The 24,428-nt window shown below is 37.5% G+C and overlaps 1 protein-coding gene across 1 annotated transcript in view; it reads right to left on the minus strand.

Annotated features, from left to right (window-relative positions):
- Positions 1-1,277: 1,277 nt before the first annotated feature.
- LOC124975389 (uncharacterized) overlaps positions 1,278-24,428 on the minus strand; it is a 38,486-nt gene continuing 15,335 nt past the window's right edge. Inside the window, exon 4 of the mRNA XM_047538136.1 lies at positions 1,278-1,626. Within this exon, the coding sequence (XP_047394092.1) occupies positions 1,278-1,626 (349 nt within the window). The remainder of the gene's footprint in view (positions 1,627-24,428) is intronic.

The following is a 24,428-nucleotide window of genomic DNA, read 5'->3' on the forward strand; positions in this document are numbered from 1 at the left end:
TTGCAGTGACTCCTGTGATCCACTTGATGATGAAGGGCATTGTTATAGCAGTAGGACTGATCATTGGCTAAGGGCTGGGATCCCAGGACCTGTGCAGTTAGACTGTTGGGGTTTTAATCCTGGCTGTCTCCACAAATTTCCTCTGGACTTCACTTATTTAATTTATTTGCATCTTAGTTTGCTCTACTTAAAAAGGAGATAGTAATACTTATATCTTAACAGCATTACTATGGTAATTAATTGTTATAACCCTTCCAAAGTCAGGATGCATGGTGCCAAAGAGAACACTACAATTAGTTCTGAAGCACATCAGAAACCTAAAACTCAATTTTCCTTCAACTGAGGCTGAAAGAATTGGCTCACTAATTTGGGTCCACGAGTCCAATAGAAAGAGAATGGGAATATGGATTAGATCTGTCTGTTTCCAAGACATTTGAGCCCTCTCCTGTACTCTGACTCCTGATTGGCTACTGTTGTCTTTCTTATGCTCACTATGGGTTGATCATTCAGATGAAAATAAAATGATATTGAAGAAATTAAACTATGAAGATGCAATTGAAAAGTAATATATAATGATTTAAAGTTAGAGTTATGATTAGAGAAGCTCTTGTATTTCATTTTGAGGGAATTTTATGATTCTTATTGATGTTTGTTTCCCTAATAAAACAAATGAATCATAGAACTAATTATGTCAGGAACATAAATAGAGTTATACTTATGCAAGATTTTTATTTTGCTAAAACTAAACAAAATAATTCTTCCAAAATGTATTTTCCAATCAAGGGTGAATACACCTTGTGCAATGATGAACAGTGAAAGATATCTGCTTTAGTCATGCAGAGTGAAAAAACAGTCCATCTGTCATGAAGCATCTTTTATTTCTTTGTATTAGGGATTGAACACAGAGGCACATATACACTGAGCCACATCCCCACCACTTTTTATATTTTATTTTGAGACAGGGTCCTTCTAAGTTGCTTAGATTTCTTTACCTTGCTAGGCCTGGCCTGGAACTTGTGATCCTGTCACAGCTTCCTGAGTCAGTGGGATTGCAGATATGTGCACCCACGCCAGGCTTGCTTTGGCAACCTTACTAAGAACAAGTTTTCAAGTTAAATACCTCCATGCTCACTTAGATTTTTTTCAGCATACACAAGTCTCTGGAAATTCAGAAATAAATTGCATGGGATTTAAAAAAAATGAGGGTTTATCAGGCACTGCATAAACATTTTCTCTCCTTCCCCAATGTGAGTTGGAAGAACTTCAGTATTTGTTTTTCATTTCTGATTAGCATGAAAGGACTGATGGTGGCATAGCCATTGCCCGTCAGCATTCAGAACACTAGTTGAGCTGGATCCTTCTTCTGCATCCTTCCTGAAAAGGAGGACGTAATGCAGTCCATGAAGTTTATAACCACAAAGAATCCCATGAGCAGCAGGATGGTCCTGGAGGCCCTCAGCTCTTGGGATGCCCTTGGAAACAGGATGGTGCTGTGAAGGTGCTGGCACTGCCTCTTGTGCCTGCATAGGAGAGTCACTGTGTACCCACTCGAGAGGGCCATGAGCCCTATAAAAAAGGTATCCCGTAAACTTCCTATCAGGGTAAATAAGGTCCTGAAGTGGACACCTGTGGGGGAAACACTACAGGATTCAGAGGCAAACCAAAAGGCTGATGTCTCATTGGTGGGGCCTCCCATGGAGACTAAAACCTGAACATTAATGAACATATTGACACCCCAGAGAATGAGAAAGCAACAAAGAAAGTGAGGTGGAGATGTGTGTTTCAACTTTGTCAAAAAAGAGTTTCTGGGACTCAGGGTGATGGCATGAAGGACACTCAGCTGGCATGTGATACAGAGAGAGAGGCTCCTCATCAACCTGTACAAGTAGACAACTGTTTTACATGTGCTCTCATCCAAAATGTCCTGAACCCCAAAAAGTCTATATCCAGGAATGCCCTGATTGTGAGCATCAGCAGATGAATGAGGGCCAGGTGAGCAACAGTCAGGTCAGTGGGCTTGAGTCTATGCTGGAGAAGGTATGTTAGGATGTGGAAGAGAAGCAGGAAGGCATTGACTATGATTCCAATGATGATTTGTGAAGAAAAGGCAGATCTCACAGCGATAAAAATGTAAAAAAAAAATGGTCATTTTTTTTCTGGTGAAAAGAAGTATGGAGTCAATGTCTGAAGAGCAAAGAAAGGTAAATTCTCTTCCTCACAGTTATTACCACCTTCATTATTCTCAACAACCAAGGCTGCCTCCATCAAAATATGTGGGTGCATTAAAATTCCTTTAATACTCAAGGATAGCATTTTCTCTTTAACATTTATTGTGTTTCATGGACAGAATACATATTAATTTGTCTTCACATGGGGGTAATCTAATAAAAATCTGAGTATGTAGCATGTTATGTGAATTCAAATAAGGCATGTTGCAGGAATGTCCAAATAGAACACTCAAGGAAACAGTGTCAACAGGACAGTCATGAACAGCTCTATACTTTCAGTGTTCTGTATTCTGCATTTTTGCATCCTCAAATTACAGACAAAATACCAATAAACGTGGGTTCTGAAGTCAAACTGTTTAAACTTGTTTATGTAATTATTTATTTTTTTAGTGAGTAGTGAACCCAGGGGCACTTAATCATTAAGCCACTTCCCAAATATTTTTGATATTATATTCAGATGCAGGATCTGACTGTTGTTTAGAGACTCACTAAGTTGCTGACACTGGCTTTGAAAAATCATGATCCTCCTGCCTCAGCTTCCCAAGCTGTTGGCTTTACAAGCATGTGCCACCATGCCCAGTTAGACTGCTTAAATATCACTTCATGGTATGTTGTGTTGAATAAGTGATACCATTTGCAATCTTTCCAGAAGATCATGTTTTTGTGCAGCATTACCTTAAAACCAGGGCAAAATTACATTTTTATGTAGGAGAAATATCTTCTTCCAGCCGAAAAACCTTCTCTCTTTTCCCACGGTGCTGATCAAAGAAAGTGGCAGAGTCCGTTGATCTCAGAAATCTCCCACATGCACTAATTCCCCTGGAGCACCAGGTGGCAGCAGGCAAGGAAGCAGCTGGTGTCTCCACACTGCACACATCACATACACTTGTACTAGTGAGACCTACAGTGCACTTTCATACGTTTTTACATATATTTGAATTATAAACAATGTTATATTTCTACTTCTGTGTTAATTTATCAGTTTTACTAGAGAACTTCCTAAAACATGTGAACATTTCTTAAAAGCAAATTAAAAGGACTCCTTTTAGCCTGTCCTCTGCCAGCTGTGACTCACCCCCCACACACCTGCCAGTACTACTCAGCCCAGGAGAGCAGGACTCAGAACAGAAGGCCTGTCCATCATCAGGATCATCCAGGAATCTCTCCTCAAACAGAGTTCTTCAGAGACATTATGCTAAAGCAGTACCTGGAAATCCAAATGTGCCAAGTGCCAAATCATGATTTCAACATTGGAGAAACAAAACTGTCCTTAGACTGGAGGTTTCAAATAAGATGAAATGAATCACACAATCATACACACACACACATACACAGACAAATAATATGCAAAAGAAGTTCAGAAATGGGACACAGGGGACAGTAAGTTCAAGTGGGCAGATTAGATAGTAAAACATAAGGAAGAGTAAATGTGAATGTAAATCTGCTTCTTTAAAGTGTCATCTCCAGGACCCTTAGAGCAGACAGAGTGATGACCCCTCAAGGTAAAGGTAACACAGTGGAGACTACCTTTCCTGCCCTGACCAAAGAAGACTTCACTTAGACACTTTGAACTCTGCTGTTGTCCAAATCATGAACAGCCTGACATATATGCTACCATCAAATGGATGAGAATATAGTGAACAAAGCTAAAACTGGTGCACCGTAGTCAGTGGTGAGGACAGCAGTGGATAGGGAGGATGGCTCTCAGCAGAGCCCCACCCAGCTTGGGCTACCATGGCTTGTTTGTGGAGAGACTCAGGCTTGAGGAAGAGAGAAGGTCATATCAGTTTCCTCAGGTGCAGCGTGGACAGAGTCAAGCATGTCCTATAAACACTGAGATTTATGTCCTCATTTAGTGATGTGCAATAGATACATGGAAGGGCATGTTTGGTTTATTGTTATCACACAGGACAAATTCACCATCAATTCTTCACTAATGTCCACTTTCTCCTTGCTATACTGGAGAAATTACACCACTGGACATTTGGAAGCCTGAAAAGAGTGACCACTACTCTCCCCATGTGGTTGTATTTCTTAAGCAATTGCAGCCCCTGGTCCCTGCTGCAGCTTGAAACCTCCTGGCTACCAAAGCACCATTAGCTTACTTTTGGAAGATCAAAACTGAGACAAAATACATCTTCATAAATAAGTGGTATTTGATACTTTGTAGAAATGTGAGGTTAAACTCTCTTCATAAGTAAATTATTTGTACAAAGAACATCATTTACTGCTTATTGATTTAAAATTATTTCAGTATACAGAATTAATTTTCATTATTTCCAATACAGAAGTAAATGCTTAAACAATATTTTGAATAAAATTATGGCATTTGCAGGTAAATGGATGGACCTGGAGAACACCATGCTAAGGGAAATAAGCCAATCCCAAAAAAACAAAGGCGGAGTGATTTCTCTGATAAGTGGATGATGATACATAATGGGGGGAAGGCAAGAATGGAGGAAGAATGGATTGTGTAGCAGAAAATGAGTGGTAGAGAAAGGGGTGGGGGAAAGGAAAGATAACAGAATGAGACATATTATCCTATATACATATATGATTGCAATATGACATTTCTCATATTACCCTATGTACATATGTGATTGCACAAATGGTGTGACTCCACTTTGTGTACAAGCAGAGAAATAAAAGTACCCCATTTGTGTAGAATAAATCAAAATAATAAAAATAAACAATAAATAAAAACCAAACAATATTTTGAATTGGTTCATGGAGAGAAGAGAAGGAAAACCTAGTGAGTGTGCATAATAAAATTCTGGAATTAAAACTTAACTCTTCCTTCATGAATATGAATATGAATTAGTAATTTTGAAATAGAAAGTCACAGGACAATATAATAATATGTACTTTGAAAACTGAAATGGCAGTAATTAAACTCACTTCAGTCTGACAAATAGATGGGAATCTAAAATGATTTACTGGAAATAATTATTTCTTCTAAGAAAAAGAACAACTAATTTTATTGAGTCAAATAAACAGAAAATTTCCCTTTGCATTCTAGTGAAAAAATCCTTTGAGCTGTTGTGTATGGGTATAACTGGCTAAGTCATTTAGCGCTATGAAAAAATAAGACACAATATAGCTATTTTGATTATTCATCAAAATCACAGAAGCCTACTCACATACTGATGTTGCATCTGAGGAATTGAAAGGCACTTACCTAGGCTGATTGTATGTGGAATCAGGGGACTGAGCTGATCCTGAGGTTTTAAGGAAAGGACAACTTTGATTCACCCTTTGGGAGCCTTTAATTTTAGCATCTGTAAGAGGGTGACAAGTTCCCACTGGACAATGCAGAACAGTGACTTCCCCAGTGGAACCTGTCACCTGTCTCTTACTTTTACTTTATTCTCTGCTGAATGTAGCAACCTGGGGAGAGTGAAACTCAAAACTTTTCTCTCAATTCCCTGAACACATCTGCAAGAGCGATCTGAAGACTCCCAAGCATACAGACTACACACATTCTTCTCATTTTGTGACTTAAGTTCAAATTAGTTCAAACCCATTTCAAATATTGTAATGCTTCTACTCTGGGGTGATCCATTCCTGGCACCTTTCATGGGTTTTGGATCTTCTCCCTAAAATGTGTGACCATCTTCCTCCATCCCCTCTCATACTGGCCATATGGATCAGTATGCTATTGGCCATGTCTTCAAGGATTTTCAAACTCAGATTCAGGTTTGGAGTATCATTTCATGTTAAGAAATGTATTCAAATATCTCTTCTGGCCATTAGGAGGGGAAGCAAAAACTTTATTTTGAAAAAAATCCAGGATCACTCAACCACTGAACAACATTCTCATCCAATTTTATATTTTATTTAGAGTCAGGGTCTTGCTGAGTTGCTTAGGGCCTCATCCAGTTGCTGAGAATAATTCTGCACTCACAATCCTCCTGCCTCTGCCTCCTGAATCACTGTGATTACAAGTATGTACCACTGCACCAAGATAAAAGCAAATCACTTTGAGACAATTTCTTTTCATTCTCTAGGAATGTCTAGAGTGTCCTTAAATGTTCTATAAACATACAACCCCTCCTATTTGATGACCCCACACTACTGAGATGAAACACTCATCTGCAAATCTGGAAAATTTTCATTCTGTGAATGAAAAATGGGAAACTTTATGGCAAAAAAGAGAGAGAAATTAATCTTCATTTGCCAGTGTGATGTAATTAAAAGGCTCTGTGTAAGTAGAGGAAACTCAGGCTTCAATTCTGGGCATTCTATGAAAACAGTGATATTGGAGAATATGAACAACACTCAACTTTCTGTGTTTTATTAAACTGGGAAGGAATCAGAAAAATGATACAAGTTTCAGTATATTCAAAGAAACTTTTAAAGAACAAAATTACATACTAAGGAAAATACATTGTTATGAACTTACCTAGACTACATATAAACATTGAATTTAGTGACTTCATAAAGAATGATATAAACATTTTTTGTATCCATAGTGTGGGGCTCACCCAGGCCTGGCTCATATAATCCTCTACCCAGGTTTTTCCCCATTTTTCTTATTCAGGAATTTGGCATAATTTGTTCATGGTGCAAATCAGACAGATTGAACAGCAAATGGGAGGACACATTGGGTGGTAGCTAACAATTACCAGGAGAGTTCTTTTCTTTCACATCATCAGAAAGGTATATCACTTATGAACAGCAGCCATCTAGTTTGTCTTATCCTCAAGCAGCTATATACTAACAAGGTTTAATGTCACCAAAATTATGCCAGAATAGGTAAGCTTATAAACTCAATGTATTTTTCTCAGAAGAATCACTGAAAGTGTGAAGCAGTAGGGGCAGGGGATGGAGCTCTGTGTTACAGTGTGAGGTCATGGGGGTGATCCGAGAAAAAGTAAGAAGAGGTCATCACAAAAAAGATTTGGTTCATTTACAATAAATAACTTTGATACAAGCTTTTCTCAAATAACAAAAGAAAGAGAAAATAGACAAAAATTAACAAGATCAGAAATGAAATGTGAGCTATTACTGCAGACATTTCTGAAATCCAAAGGATCATCAGAAACATTTCTGAAAATTTATGCTCTAACAAACTGCAAAGTCTAGAGGACATGGAATGATTTCTAGACCCATAAAACCTTCCCTAACTGAACCAGAAATATGTAAGCAGCCAAAACAGATCAATATTGAGGAATGAAATCTAAACAGTAATTAAAAGCATATCAGCAAGGAAAATCCCAGGACCAGAGGATTCTAAAGAGAGCTCTACAAGACCTCTAAAGAAGAAATAACACCAGTCTTCCCCAAATTGTTTCATAAATTTCAAAGAGAAAAAGAATCCCAAACACATTCTATAAATCCCGTATAACTCTGAGAGCAAAATCAGACAAAGAACCCTCTAGTGAGGAAAACTACAGGTCAACATCGCTGATAAACAGAGATGAACAATCCTTTAGAAGTATTGGAGCACTGGGGAGATAGCTCAGTTGGTAGAGTGCTTGTCTTGCAAGCACAAGGCCCTGGGTTTGATCCCCAGAACCACAAAAAAAAAAAAAAGTATTAGAAAATCTTATTCAAAAACATATTAAGAAGAGAATACATGATGATCAAGTAGGCTTTATCTCAGGGATGCAAGTCTAGTTCAACACACAGAAATTAATAAATGTAAATCACCACCTAAATAGAATTAAGAACAAGAATTATATGATCATTTCAGTAGATGCAGAAGAGGCCTTTGATAAAATACAGCAACCATTTAACCAAAAAATGCTGGAGAAACTAGGGATAGAAAGAACTTAACATTATAAAAGTTCTATATGACAAATTCCTAGCCAACATCATAATGAAAGGAGAAAAACTCAAAGCATTTCCAATAAAAGCAAGAAGCTACGGATATCCACTCACATCACTTATATCCAATATAGGTCTTGAAACTCTAGCCAGGGCAACCAGACATGAGAAGAAAATTAAAGGGAAACAAATTGGAAAAGAAGAAGTCAAAATATCACTGTTTGCTGATTACAGGATCCTATATTTAGAAGCCTCCCAAAATTCCACCAGATGATTTCTACAGTTGATAAATGAATTGAGCAAAGTAGCTAGATACAAAATCAATACTCAAAAATCAATAACTTTTTGATATTCTGACATTGATTCAACTGAAAAAGATATCAGGGAAATCACCCCCTTCACAGTAGCCTCAAAAATACCTGGGAATCAATATAACAAATTATTGAATGATCTTGCCTATGAAAATTATAGAGTACTGAAGAAAGAAATTGAAGAGAACCTCAGAAGATGGAAAGACCTCCCTTATTCTTGGATAGGCAGAATTAATATAGACAAAATTGTCATACCAAAATTAATATACAAATTCAATGAAATATCCCTCAAAATACCAATGACATTCTTCATAAAACTAAAAGAAGAATCCTAAAATTTATGTGGAATAATAAGAGGCCCAGAGCAGCCAAAGCAATCCTGACCAAGAAAAGTGATGCAGAAGACATCACAGTAACCTTTCTCAAATTAAATATGCAGCTATGGTAGCAAAACTGGCATGGTATTGGCATCAAAGTAGACATAAAAAGCTACAGAATAGAATAAAATGTGTAGAAAATAAACCACATGCATACAATCATCTGATATTTGAAAAATATACCAAAAATATATGTGGGAGAAAAGTCTTTCAAATAAATTATGCTGGAAAAACTAGATACCCATATGTAGAAGAATAAATCTAAGTCACTTTCTTTTACCCTGTACAAAGTCAAAATAAAAATACATAAAAAATTTAGAAATTAGACCACACATCTCCCAACTGCTAGAAGAAAACACACTTTCATGTAGGTAGAGGCACCAACTTCCTCAAAAAGATCCCTAAAGCTGAAGAGATAGCACCAATAATCAATAAGTGGGATGCCATCAAATTAAAAAGTCTCTGCCCAGCAGATGAAATGATTCAAAGTGAAGAGAGAATCTTTGCCAGTTACTCCTCTGAAGGGGGATTACTATGTAGTATGTACATGAAACCCAATTCTGACAAAAAAAAAAAACAATAACCAATCAATGAATGGGTAAGAGAACAGACACTTCTCAAAAGAACTATGAACGGTTTACAAATATATGAAAAAAGGCTCAACATCTCCCAAATTAGTACAACACTGAGATTTCATTTTGCCTCCTGCAGAATGGTTATTATCAAGAAAACCAATAATAATAAACACTGGTGGAGACATGGAGAAAAGGTACACCCTTACTTTGTTGGTGGAGTTGCAAATTAGTGCGACCATTTTTGGAAAGCGGTGTTGAGATTCCTCAAAAAGCTAGAGTTGGAAAGAGCATCTGACCCATCTATATCAGTACTTGGTATTCATCCCACAGAACTAAAATTAGCACATCCATAATCCATAATTATACCAATGCAATTCACAAAAGCCCAACTATGGAAACAACTCTGATGCCTATCCATAGATGAATGGATTGAGAAAATCTGGTTTATATACACAATGGAATTTTACTCAGCTATGACTTCAAAAGAGTTCCAAATAACATGTATGGTGTGGTGGCGTAGCTCTGTGGTTGAGGGTTTGCCTAATGTATGTAAAACACATATTGAATACCCAGCACTCAAATATATTAGGTATCTACACACACACACACACACACACACACACACAGATTACATAAATTTGTATAGTTAGCCATACATATAAAATATAGTTTAACTTATTTGCATATTAATATTCATCTGTACACACACACATGTACCTGACTATATGGATAATACCCCTCTGAGTGGTGAAATTTTAAGTCCTTTCCACTTTGATGATTGGCAGACTTGCTGATCAGCCTGCAAAGGCCGGGCAAGGAGAAAGAGATGTAGCAGCTTCAAGGAGGATTAATGGAGCAAATACCCCTCAAACAAAGTCACAGGTAAATCACCAGTAATTTCAAATGGCCATGATGCAATCCCTGTTGTGACATGACAGGAAGGGCATTTGACCTCTGTAGAATGATTTCAAAATCACGCAACTATGGACTGACAACACCCTCCCACACACACACACCAAAACTCTGCCAATCACTGGTTGAGGAGCAATGCACAACATACTTGACCAGCATCCTTCTGGACACTCAAGTCCCTGAAAAATAAGGAGCAAGGCACAGTGGCTCACACCTGTAATCCAGAAGCTTAGAAGGTGGAGGCATCAAGACCCTGTCTCAAATTAGAAAACAAAGAGAGCTAGGGATGTAGTTCAGTGGTTAAGCACCCTTGGGTTTCCTGGTACCCAAAATAAATTGGAATGCTGAAGGAAAATAAGAAAATGGGAATGCCCACATTTCCAACTCTGTCTTCTCCCCAAGACTGTTGACAATGCACACATGCTCCAAGATGAATGGTCATTAGGTTTGCTTCCTCTGTCATCTCTCTCCTTTGCTTGCCTGCTGCCAAGTTCTCCTTTGAACTCTCCTCTGAGTCTTGTCTGTGTCCAAATCTCTTCTTATAAGTACCTAAGTCTCACCATATTAGGACAAAGCCATGTGAACTCAGTTTGTCATAATAAAATGGTTAAAAGTTCTATTTTCAAATATAATCCAGGATCAGGGTTTGGTAGTTAGGACATGAATGTATGAATTTTGAGAGCACACAATTCAGACTGAAGCACTGAAAGGCAAAACTAAGAACTAACGTCAAACACAACCATTAACAAATAATAGCACTTTATTGAAATTTCACCAGTTTCCTTTTGTATTAGGTTCATTTTGTTTTTAGATTCAACCCATGGAGGTACATCACATTTAGGTATATTTGCACCACTTTCATCTAATTCATAATAGTTTCAAAGTCATTTCTTATTTATTTCTTTTGATTTTTGATTTTTTAATTTTTTTACTTTTTGCTACAGGGGAATGAACCCAGGGGTGCTTAACCACTAACCATTATCTCCAACACTTTTTATTTTTTATTTAAAGTCAGGGTCCCACCAAGTTGCTGAGGGCCTTGGTAAGTTGTTGAGGTTGACCTCCAACTTGTGATTCTCCTACCTCAGACTCTCAAGTCACTAGGATTACAGGCAGGCACCAGAGCACCTGACTGGCATTCTTTTTAATGAACTCATTCTTCTTCACAAAAATAAAAAAAAGAATAGGGTGGTGTATTTTAAACAGGAAATTAAAATTTTAAAAATCTCAATGTTAAAAAATGTATTTGCATTGGACATAACTCTAGGGGATGAAAGTTTCCTTGATTGTGTTTTCACTTATAAGATCTGCTCTTTCAGACTTCTGGGTTGCTCTTTGCCTGAGAGCAAACTGCCTTTGGTTATCCTCATCTTGAATCTATGGTAATCTATGTTTGGGAGGGGTTGTATTGCTTTTAAGATATTTCTCTTTGTCGGTGTGTTTCAGTCACTTTTCAATTGCATAACAAAAATACCTAGGAAGAACAAGTTATGGTTTCAGAAGTCTCAGTCCATAGTGGGTCAACCCTGGAACTCTGGGCCTGAGGTAAAGTAGAACATCATGGTGGAATGGTATGGTAGAGGAAAGAAGCTCATGACAAAACAGTCAAGAAGCACAGAGAGAGAGAGAGAGACATGCCAGAGACAAACCATAAACCCGGAAGGCAATTCTTAAGTGACCTACTTCCTCCAGTCATGCCCTACCTGTCTCCAGTTACTTCCAAGTTAATCCATGTCAGTGGATTAATCCATGGATTAAGTTACAGTCCCATAATCTCATCAATTCACTCCTGAACATTATTTCATTGTCACACTTATGAGCTTCAGGGGAAAACATGTAACTAAACCATAACAGCCCTCTTACTGCAATGAGTCTAGCTGTCATTTGTTTGTATTTTGTCTTAGGATTTGTTGAAATTTTTAGTTGATATGTCTCATCAGGTCTTAAAATACATAGGTCATAATTGTCTGCTGATAATCTTCTCTCTTTTTCACTCTCCATTACAGGGTTCTAAGTTTACATAAGTTAGAATGCTTACTCATATATTTCAGATCACACCATGTTCTAAATCTTTTTTATATCCACTTTTACATGCCGGGTTTTGAACCCAAGACCTCATCAAGCTATGAATTGGCTTTACCAACAAGCTACATCACCAGTCCTAAACCTTTGCTGTGGGCCTGTATATTACCCTGTTTTCCAGTTCCCTGATGCTTTCTTCTGCAGTCTCCACTCTTCCTCAAATAAAATTTCATTCAAGTGAAAATTGATATTGTAGGTACTATAATTACTAATTTTTATTTTTTATTTGATTTTAAATATTCATATCTTTCAGAAAATAACTAATCCTTTCAGCTTCAAGTCTGTTCTCTAAGTCTGCAATCAGGTCAACCCTAGCCTCCAGCTAAACCTCTGTTTCTCTATTTTGTTTAATGTGCACCTTCTTGTGATGCACATCTTGAATCCTGAAAATTTATGTATGGAAATCATGATACACATGAGCAGTAACATCAGGAAACCAGGTAATCAATGTGAGAATGGAGTTTGGAAGAGGGTACCATTCAGGAACTGTAGACAGAGACTCTTCAGAGACACAAGAGGCACTAGAACTTTCTCTCCCTAGAATCCAGACATTACAACATGTGAAATGGGTATGTGCTAATTTGAACTTTGCATCAAAATGAAAGAAGTTAGGGTGTCTACATGATGGGGTCCCACTTTTGTCAAAGACTCTTAGAGAAAATCTTGAGCACCATTTCCCCCAGTTGGCTATTATCCAGAACAGAATCTAATCAAGGAGCAAGTGAAATGTTCCACAGGGTACTCTATAGTCCTGTGGTCCCCAGTGGGATCTTGTCACCTTACTTGAGACACTAAATTTACAGGCTGCAGTGAGATGAGCTCACAGCACCCTTTCCTTGATACTATGCAGGTTAGTCTCAGATGCACCAAGATTTCCTCATATCCATGCAGGTGAGTGCCTCTCTGATCCAGAGATGTAGTAAGTGAGGACATGGGGATTGTAGAATGAGGGTGAAGGGGGCAAATTGGATGCATTAGTGAGGATTTGGGTAGCTTTATTAGAGACATCCAGCTCAAACCACTATACACAACTTAGACAAGTGTGCTTTGTAAAGTGCAATGAAGGAAATCTTCCTAGGATATGTCATCTGTTAATTTTGAGACATAGAAAATTGGTCAGTGTTTTCTACAGAAAAATGTCAATCATTTCAGGTTTCTATTTTTTTGATCAACCAGTTATAGCAGTAGTCAAGTTACAAATGTCATTTACGCTCTCTCCTCTTTTATATGTTATTTATTCCTTAACAAAAATCAGAGAAGTTGTATGTTTTTCTGGTTTTTATTAAAAATACTCAGCTTAGCTTCACTCATCCTCCTGAACAAATACACTTGTTTTTGATATGTGACTTCTATACATTGAGGAATTAAAATAATAACTTACATAGATCAGAAGGAAATGTGGGTAACCTCATATTTTCACAAGTATATATTTAACTTCCTCATGAAATCCTTTTTGTCCTACATTTAGTCACACATATGACAATTAATAGTTCCAGTCCATAGCATGTGTTCTGCCCCAGAGTAAATTTCAAGTGAGAGGACACTGGTCCTGATGTCACCTCCACATGAAATATTAAAAAGTCAAGTGAACTGGATGGTGGCTTCCTTTTCCTTGTTCCAAAAGACCCAGGAATATAATATTCAATAGCTGTATAGAAAGAATAGTTGTGTCCATTAATCTTAAACTCTTTCTCTTATTCATTTAAAAATTCTCCTTCCCATTTCCCTAATAATAAATATGCCTGAAAGGATTTTGTTAGGAAGATGATTTAGAGACATTGAATCTCATCTTTTCCTAGTCTTTATGCTCCTGTTTCATTTTTTAACTACATCATTTCATGCATATACCTTTACAAAAAAAATGTGAACTTATCTCCTTTTCATCTTCCTAAAGCAAATGGTTGAATGATGTTGTTGGTATCTGCAGAAGAGACAGCTCTAAGAGTTCTTCCCAGGTCAGAGGATGTTTTATTTATGGCAAAATAAAGATATTTTCTTCCTCACATATTTGTGACTTTAGAGACTGCTAATAATTAGTCATTGTTTTGCACATGAGACATCAGTAAATTTTAGGTTTTCTTGAACTAAATTCCATTTAATATGTAGTTCCAATAATATGCAAGCTATAAATAAAACGTTATCTTGAAGTTTTAAACATTACTTTTTCAACACATTTTATGAGGGAAGTGACATGTTTTAATTTCATGTTTGGTTTAAAAAGACATATTTGACCTTCTGTCATTTACTCACTAATATGTCATCCATTGCAAAATGTACAGTGATGAGGCTTATGCCTGTTATTTTATAAAAAATACCAAACAGAAAAAAATTATTATAACTTCTATATAACTACTGTTGATAGCAATGACTTCTGTACAGTGTGTAATTTTTCCAAGTTTTCAAATCTTTATGTCTGGCCCCCATTTCTTTATTTCTTCTATCTTCTCCCAAAATGTGTGATGATTTATTTGAAAATATTGGTAATGTCAATTTTCTAAAACACAAGTTATACTTTAAATTCTCTTAATTTACAAAGAATTTTGTAAACTACTTCCCCTGTTTTCAGAAATATGACTTATGTTCTTTTGCTCAAATCTACTCCAGGATTTTGAATACCACAAGTTATGTGTCATTTATATCACAGAATTCCTGAATACAACACCAACAGCTGGCTGGTGAGCGCTTTGCATCCCCTGATGTGCTGTTTCTTCCTAGTGCTCCTCAGACTTTTCCAGGTAGACATGGGTCACAAAATAGAGCATGTGGCCCAATTGATCCACAGTTCCAATACCACCTGCCTGAAGCAGGATCTATCTCACCTCCCAGATCACGTTGTCAATTTTTAAGTCAATTTCTAGAAAATAAGAGTGGTGATAATGATAGTAAACTTGAGCTATGGTAAAATTGGGCTATGTGATAATGACAAACCAAAGTCTGCTGTCTTGTGTGTGTGTGGCTGGACATGAATTGCTATATGCTGGACATAAATCATGTTATTTATATACCATATCCTTTATAAAAATAGGCATGATTACTTCAGGATTCAGAGGAGTAAATAGATATGTATCCCTTCCTTCCTTTCTTCATGCTGGAATCTGCCCAACTAAGTGTCTGAGCTCACATTGCAGTGTGAAGACAGCTTTACTCCTTCATTTCCATGCTCCAATTCCCTCCAGGCAATGAGTTCAGGTGCAGCATCCTAAAAATTCCTTACTTGTTTGGGGTCAATTTGATGATGTCACATTATATAGAATTCCAAAATTTTGGAAACTGCAGAATAAAACAATGTCTGATATGATGAGACCCTGAAACACATAATAAAGAAGTCAGCTGGGTTGTTCTTTCTCAGAGGGGACCTCGGTCCTCATTATCAACTCAAAGAAGTTTACATTTTTTATTCCATATATAATAGTTTTCCTAATCTTCCCAGTTCATCTTTCCTCTCTTCCTATCTGACCTCTTTCAGAAAATTGTTTCATTTCACTCTGATTTAATTTCTTATATACAAAATTTCAGGTCTCTCTGTATTCTGCCAATTTTTTTTCATTGTGAACAACATAAATTTTTTTCCATTTTACCAATACATTGTTCAAATACCATCTCAGCAAACTCCCTCTGAAGACTGGTATTCAGAGAGTATCCTATACTCTTCTGCTGATGGTGGAGAGCTGCTGTCCTCTCCTCTGACCTCCTGGACTGTGCTGTGCTAGTCAGGTAAGAGCCTAACAAGTCACAGATAAAGGGGACATTCCCCAGAATTTCCTTTTTTAATGAAGGAAGCATGTTCACAACAATGTCTTCTACTGAAATTAGTTCAGAAATAACTGGATATTTTTAAATAGATACTAATTATATAATATTGTGATAAATTCAAGCCATGTGTTTGATGGGTATATCAAACTAATACCATTGGGAGTGTGTGATTCTGAAGTAAGTGTGTGATGATTAGAGAAATGTGCTCTCTGGTCCAGCCTGGCTGTACTTGGAAGAAGCTAATTGGTGCTTATGATGATATGAAATCATGATCTACACTCAAGAAAAGATGCAATTGTTCCTGTTGCTCTGGTGGAATTTCATCTCTAGGAAAATAAACAAAACAAAACAATGAAAAAACTTTCCAGTGTTTTTTAAATCTCCACTGGAACTAGGATTTTCTGAATATGAATTCAAGCCATGTGTTGAAATTCATGGAATCTGTACATTCCTGACTGTCCAAAAACTTTAAGGTCCACAGGACTGCAGTTTGTAAATTAATACTGCAATTAATACCATTCAGTGACCATATATATGGCACATAATGTATTCCTTGAAAAACTTTGTAATGTAGAGTATTTCTCCAGTTCATTTTTTATTATTATTTATCAGATGGAATTTTTTGCTTTATTTAATGTTTTGCTTTTTAATTATATTGGTACATTATAATTATTCATAGCCATGGACTGTTGTTTCCTATTCATACATACACACAATAGAATTTGGTGTCCACTAAGGTTTTTAGAATAAATTAAACTGAATTAAACAAAACTATTTAATAGAAATGACAAGAGTAAATGTATTTTACAACTGTAATTAAATGGTAGTAATTAAAGGATAATATGTATATATTTAAGATTTTTGTTGGACCTCGGACCTTGCAAGACTGAGGGAATTTTGAGAACACTGTCAGCATTTTAGTGAGGCCTTAAGCCACGCAGTAAGACCATGTCTCAAATAAAAAATAAAAATGATTGAGGGTGTTACTCAGCTATTGAGTGCACCTGGGTTCAATTCCTAGTACTATTAAGCCTCATTAAGTTTCTGAGACTGGCTTTTAACTTGTGATCCTCCTGCCTCAGCCTCCAGAGTAAACAGGATTACAGGCAAGCATCACCATGTCCAGCAGTAACTTCTAATTTCTACCCTATCTTTTCAGGCAGTAACAGAACTGATTTCTTATTAAAAGAATTGAATTAAATTTCCCAAGTCACATGCATGAAGAATTGAATGAAAATAAAAATAGAAGCCGGGGGGTGATCCAAGATGGCAGACTAGAGGGGGACTGCATTCCCAGTCGCTCCAGAACCCAGGAGTTAAGAAGGGAAGGCATTGAGAGACTCGGACCAAAATAGAACCACGGATGAGTCTGCACACTGGGTAAAGCTCGGCCCGGGTGGCAGGCCCAGATAGAGGTGGCTTATCGGAGCAGAGCAGGGCAGTCAGAGTCTTCCACAGGCAGCCCTGCGCACTCCAGCGCTGGGCCCCTCCCACACAGCCAGCTTCTCCAGGTTCTCGGAGCAGTCCTCCTACTGAGAGCCTTTCTGATCAGAACAAGCTCCAAGTCCCGGAGCCAGCGCGGCATACTCGGGCCCGCAAGCGGCTTCAGGGACCAGGACAGGGCAGCCAGAAACTTCCCCAAGCAGCCTGGACCCCTGTGGTGGGAGGTGCCATTCAAGGCTAGCTTCTTGGAACAGACCACCCAGTGAGAGCTTTTCTACATAGAGACAGCCATCAAGTCCCCGAGCCAATGGATAGCTTCGATCCGCAACAGCCTCTGGGATCAGGGCAGGGCAGCCAGAGACTTCTTCAGGCGGCTCTGCCCACTACAGCTGCAGGCTCTTTCCACGGGGCGATTCAAGATAGCAGTCTAGAGGGTGACTGCATCTCCAGTCACTCCAGAACCCAGGACTCCAGAAGGGGAGGCATTGAGAGACTTGGACAAAATAGAGTCACAGGGTGAGTCTCCCCCACTGGGCGAAACTTGGCCTGGGTGGCAGGCACAGATAGGGGTGGCTTATCATAGCAGGGTAGGGCAGCTAGAGTCTTCCCAAGGTAGCCTTCCACACTCCGGCGGTGGGTTCCCCACACACGGCCAGCTGCATGGTACAGGCCCCCAGTGAGAGCCTTTCTGCACAGAACCAGCTCCAAGCCATGGTACCGGTAGGGGCTAGGGGCAGCTTTCTTCAGAAGCACTGCATTATCAAGTTCCTCCAAGACTTCAGGCTACTGAAGGCTGGGAGTTGATAAACTGGAAATCTACCGGGACACTATAAGCCAATAGAGAAAATCTGCAATATCTCAGATTCCCACTGACATCTGACCATTATGAGAAAACAAGGAAGGAAAAAGTCCCAAACAAACCTAGATACTACATCAATAAAACCCAATGTCAGCACAGCAGAAGAAATGTCTGAAAGGGAGTTCACAATGTACATAATTAAAACAATCAGAGAAGCAAATGAGGAGATGAAATAGCAAATGCAGGCATTGAAGGAGGAGATGAAAGAGCAAATGCAGGCATTTAATGATCGCACCAATCAACAGTTAAAAGACCAAATACGGGAAGCAAGAGATCATTTCAATAAAGAGTTAGAGATACTGAAAAACAAACAAACAGAAATCCTTGAAATGAAGGAAACAATAAACCAAGTTAAAAACTCCATAGAAAGCATAACCAATAGGGTAGAACAACTGGAAGACAGAACCTCAGACATTGAAGACAAAATATTTAATCTTGAAAACAAAGTTGGCCAAACAGAGAAGATGGTAAGAAATCATGAACAGAATCTACAAGAATTATGGGATATCATGAAAAGGCCAAATTTGAGAATTATTGGGATTGAGGAAGGCTTAGAGAAACAAACCAAAGGAATGAACAATCTATTCAATGAAATAATATCAGAAAATTTCCCAAATCTGAAGAATGAAATGGAAAACGAAGTACAAGAGGCTTATAGAACTCCAAATATACAAAATTACAACAGACCCACACCAAGGCACATTATTATGAAGATACCTAACATACAAAATAAAGACAGAATTTTAAAGGCCGCGAGAGAAAAGAATCAAATTACATTCAGAGGGAAACCAATAAGAATATCAGCAGATTTTTCAATCCAGACCCTAAAAGCTAGAAGGGCCTGGAACAACATTTACCAAGTCCTGAAAGACAATGGATGCCAACCAAGAATCTTATATCCAGCAAAACTTACCTTCAAATTTGACGATGAAATAAGATCCTTCCATGATAAACAAAAGCTAAAGGAATTTACAAAAAGAAAGCTGGCATTACAGAACATTCTCAGCAAAATATTCCATGAGGAAGAGATGAAAAAAAATGATGCAAATCAGCAACAGGAGGCGCTAGCCTAAAGGAATAGCCAAATAAAGGAGAAACCAAATCATGTCAAAAAACAAATATGAGTCAAATGACAGGGATACAAATCATATCACAATAATAACCCTGAATGTTAATGGCCTGAACTCATCAATCAAAAGACATAGACTGGAAGATTGGATTAAAAAGAAATATCCAACAATATGCTGCCTGCAAGAGACTCATCTCATAGAAAGAGATACCCATAGACTAAAGGTGAAAGGATGGGGAAAAACATACCATGCACACGGACACAGCAAAAAAACTGGAGTATCCATCCTCATATCAAAGAATGTGGACTTCAAGCCAAAACTAGTCAGAAGGGATAAAGAAGGACATTACATGCTGCTTAAGGGAAGCATAAATCAGCAAGACATAACAATCATAAATATCTATGCCCCGAACATTGGCTCATCCACGTACATCAAACAAATCCTTCTCAATTCCAGAAATCAAATAGACCACAACACAATAATATTAGGCGATTTTAACACACCTCTCTCACCACTGGATAGATCGTCCAAACAAAAATTGAATAAAGAAACCATAGATCTCAATAACACAATCAACAATTTAGACTTAACGGACATATATAGAATATAGCATCCAACAAAGAACGAATACACTTTCTTCTCAGCAGCACATAGATCCTTCTCTAAAATAGACCATATTTTATGCCACAAAGCTACTGTTAGCAAATACAAGAAGATAGAGAAATTACCGTGTACTCTATCAGATCATAATGAATTGAAATTAGAAATAAATGACAGAATAAAAAAAAGAAATTTCTCCAGAACCTGGAGATTAAATAATATACTATTATATGATGAATGGATAACAGAAGACATCAGGAGGGAAATAAAAAAATTCTTAGAAGTAAACGAGAACAAAGACACATCATATCAAAATCTCTGGGACACTATGAAAGCAGTATTTAGAGGAAGATTTATTTGAAGGGGCACATTCAAAAAAAGAAGTAGAAATCAACAGATAAATGACTTAACACTACAGCTCAAAGCCCTAGAAAAGCAGAAAAGCCCTAGAAGAGCAGACCAATACCAAAAGTAGTAGAAGACAGGAAATCGTTAAAATCAGAGCCGAAATCAATGAAATTGAAACAAAAGAAACAATTGGAAAAATTAACAAAATAAACAGTTGGTTCTTTGAAAAAATAAACAAAATTGATGAACCCTTAGCCACACTAACAAAGAGAAAGAGGGAGAAAAGTCAAATTACTAAAATTCAGAATGAACAAGGAAACATCACAACAGACACGAGTGAAATACAAAACATAATTAGAAGCTATTTTGAAAATCTGTACTCCAACAAAACAGAAAACCTCGAAGACATCAACAAATTTCTAGAGACATATGAATTACCTAAACTGAACGGGGAGGACATACACAACTTAAATAAATCAATTTCAAGCAATGAAATAGAAGAGTTCATCAAAAGCCTACCAACAAAGAAAAGTCCGGGACCAGATGGGTTCTCAGCCGAGTTCTACAAAACCTTTAAAGAAGAGCTCATTCCAATACTCCTCAAACTATTCCATGAAATAGAAGAGGAGGGAACCCTCCCAAACTCGTATATCCCTGATACCTAAACCAGACAGAGACACATCGAGGAAAGAAAATTTCAGACCAATATCCTTAATGAACATCGACGCAAAAATTCTCAACAAAATTTTAGCAAATCGCATACAAATATATGTTAAAAAGATAGTGCACCACGATCCAATGGGTTTTATCCCAGGGATGCAAGGTTGGTTCAACATCTGGAAATCAATAAATGTCATTCACCATATCAACAGACTTAAAGTTAAGAATCACATGATTATTTCAATAGATGCAGAAAAAGCATTCGATAAAATACAGCACCACTTCATGCTCAAAACACTAGAAAAAATTGGGATAGTGGGAACATTCCTTAACATTATAAAGGCAATCTATGCTAAGCCCATGGCAAATATCATTCTAAATGGTGGAAAACTGAAAGCGTTCCCCCTAAAAACTGGAACAAGGCAGGGATGCCCTCTTTCACCGCTTCTATTCAACATCGTCCTTGAGACTCTAGCCAGAGCAATCAGACAAACCAAAGAAATTAAAGGGATACGAATAGGAAAAGAAGAACTCAAACTATCCCTGTTCACTGATGACATGATTATATATTTAGAGGAACCTGGAAATTCCACCAGAAAACTTTTAGAACTCATAAGTGAATTCAGTAAAGTAGCAGGTTACAAGATCAATGCTCATAAATCCAATGCATTTTTGTACAAAAGTGATGAATCCTCAGAAAGAGAAGTTAGGAAAACTACCCCATTCACAATAGCATCGAAAAAAATAAAATATTTGGGAATCAATCTCACAAAAGAGGTGAAAGACCTCTACGATGAGAACTACAGAACACTAAAGAAAGAAATTCAAGAAAACCTTAGAAGATGGAAAGATCTCCCATGTTCCTGGATAGGCAGAATTAATATTGTAAAAATGGCCATACTACCAAAAGTGCTATACAGATTCAATGCAATTCCAATTAAAATCCCAATGATGTACCTTGCAGAAATAGAGCAAGCAATTATGAAATTCATCTGGAAGAATAAAAAACCTAGAATAGCTAAAGCAATCCTAAGTAGCAAGAACGAAGCAGGGGGTATTGCAATACCAGATCTTCAACTCTACTACAAAGCAATAGTAACAAAAACGGCATGGTATTGGTACCAAAATAGACAGGTAGATCAATGGTACAGAATAGAGGACACGGACACAAACCCAAATAAATACAATTTTCTCATAGTAGACAAAGGGTCCAAAAATTTGCAATGGAGAAAAGATAGCCTCTTCAACAAATGGTGCTGGGAAAACTGGAAAACTATATGCAACAGAATGAAATTAAACCCCTATCTCTCACCCTACACAAAACTCAAGTCTAAATGGATCAAGGACCTCAGAATCAGACCAGAGACCCTGCATCTTATAGAAGAAAAAGTAGGTCCAAATCTTCAACTTGTTGACTTAGGATCAGACTTCCTTAACAGGACTCCCATAGCACAAGAAATAAAAGCAAGAATCAACAACTGGGATAGATTCCAACTAAAAAGCTTTCTCTCAGCAAAGGAAACTATCAGCAATGTGAAGAGAGAGCCTACAGAGTGGGAGAATATCTTTGCCAACCATACTTCAGATAGAGCGCTAATTTCCAGAATCTATAAAGAACCCAAAAAACTCTACACGAAGAATACAAATAATCCAATCAACAAATGGGCTAAGGAAATGAACAGATACTTCACAGATGATGTACAAGTAATCAACAGATATATGAAAAAATGTTCAACATCCCTAGTAATAAGGGAAATGCAAATCAATACTACCCTAAGATTTCATCTCACCCCAATTAGAATGGCGATTATCAAGAACACAAGCAACAATAGGTGTTGGCGAGGATGTGGTGAAAAAGGAACACTCATACATTGCTGGTGGGGTTGCAAATTAGTGCAGCCACTCTGGAAAGCAGTATGGAGATTCCTCAGAAAGCTTGGAATGGAAACACCATTTGACCCAGCTATCCCATTCCTTGGCCTATACCCAAAGGACTTAAAATCAGCATACTACAGAGATACAGCCACATCAATGTTCATTGCTGCTCAATTCACCATAGCCAGATTGTGGAACCAACCTAGATGCCCATCAGTTGATGAATGGATAAAGAAACTGTGGCATATATATACAATGGAATATTACTCCACAATGAAGAATGATAAAATTATGGCATTTGCAGGCAAATGGATGAAATTGGAAAATATCATGCTAAGTGAGATAAGCCAATCTCAAAAAACTAAAGGACGAATGATCTCACTGATAAGTGGATGAGGACATATTGGAGGGTGGGAGGGGTTAGCATTAGGTTTAGGGTTAGGTTTAGGGTTAGGGATAATGAGTGTGGTAAGAATGAAGGAAAGAAGGACTGTATAGAGTGAAAAGAAGGGTGGGAGGGGTGGGGGGGAAGGGAAAAAATAATGAATCAAACATCATTGCCCTATGTAAATGTAGGATTACACAAATGGTATGCCTTGACTCCATGTACAAATAGAGAAACAACATGTATCCCATTTGTATACAATAATAATAAAAAAAATAGAAGCCAACATTTCTAGAGTATCATCATGTGCCACACACATTTCCAAGGTTGGTATGTGTACCTTATTTTTTAACACATAATATTTCCATGATATGCATAATATGATTACTTCTGCTGATAGCTGAGATGACTGAACATCAGCACCCTAGAGTGCTTAATGGATGTTATTGTAAATGCAGCTCATACAAAAAGGTTCAACCAGTCTGACTTCAGCATTTACTACAACATTTTCATGTTTATACATTGTAAATATTTGGTCTGGCAATAAAGAAGCCATAATTAACATGGTACCAATGTGAACTAACTCTGTGCATGTCAAATTGTGACTGTGTCTGGGAGGGACTTTTTCCCAGCTTCTGTAATTAACCTCAATAAAATTCAACTAAAACTGTAGGCCTGCTATTATACACCTCACAAACAAGATCGGGCACATAAAAATTAAGTAAGCCTTTGCTTTGCCTCTGAGATATTTCAGTTGCAAGTTAACAGGAAGGAAATATATTCTAAGATACATGCCAATTTTTTTTTCTTCATGGTACCAGGTATTGACCCAGGGCTGCTTAACACCCATCCACATCACTAGCTCTTCTTATTTTCCATTTTGAGACAGGGCCTTGATAAATTGCTGAGGTTGTCTTTGAATTTTTGATCTTCCTGCTGCAGATTTCTGAGTGATTAAATTACAGGAGTGTGAAAGCAAACCCTGCTGATTATTCTTAATGTACTAGAAATCTGAAGTGCTATTATGCAGGCCATTGTGGAGGCCACAGTAGCACACCTAATCCAGTCAAGTCTGGGAGGTATTGGGACAAGGGAGAGCATTAGGATGGGTCCTGGGGGTGTGAGATGGAACTCAGCTTTTGTTTGTTATTGCTGTATATTTTTATTTTGGGCAGTAGATT

The sequence above is a fragment of the Sciurus carolinensis genome, unplaced genomic scaffold (genome assembly GCF_902686445.1).
Source record: "Sciurus carolinensis unplaced genomic scaffold, mSciCar1.2, whole genome shotgun sequence".
NCBI lineage: Eukaryota > Metazoa > Chordata > Mammalia > Rodentia > Sciuridae > Sciurus > Sciurus carolinensis.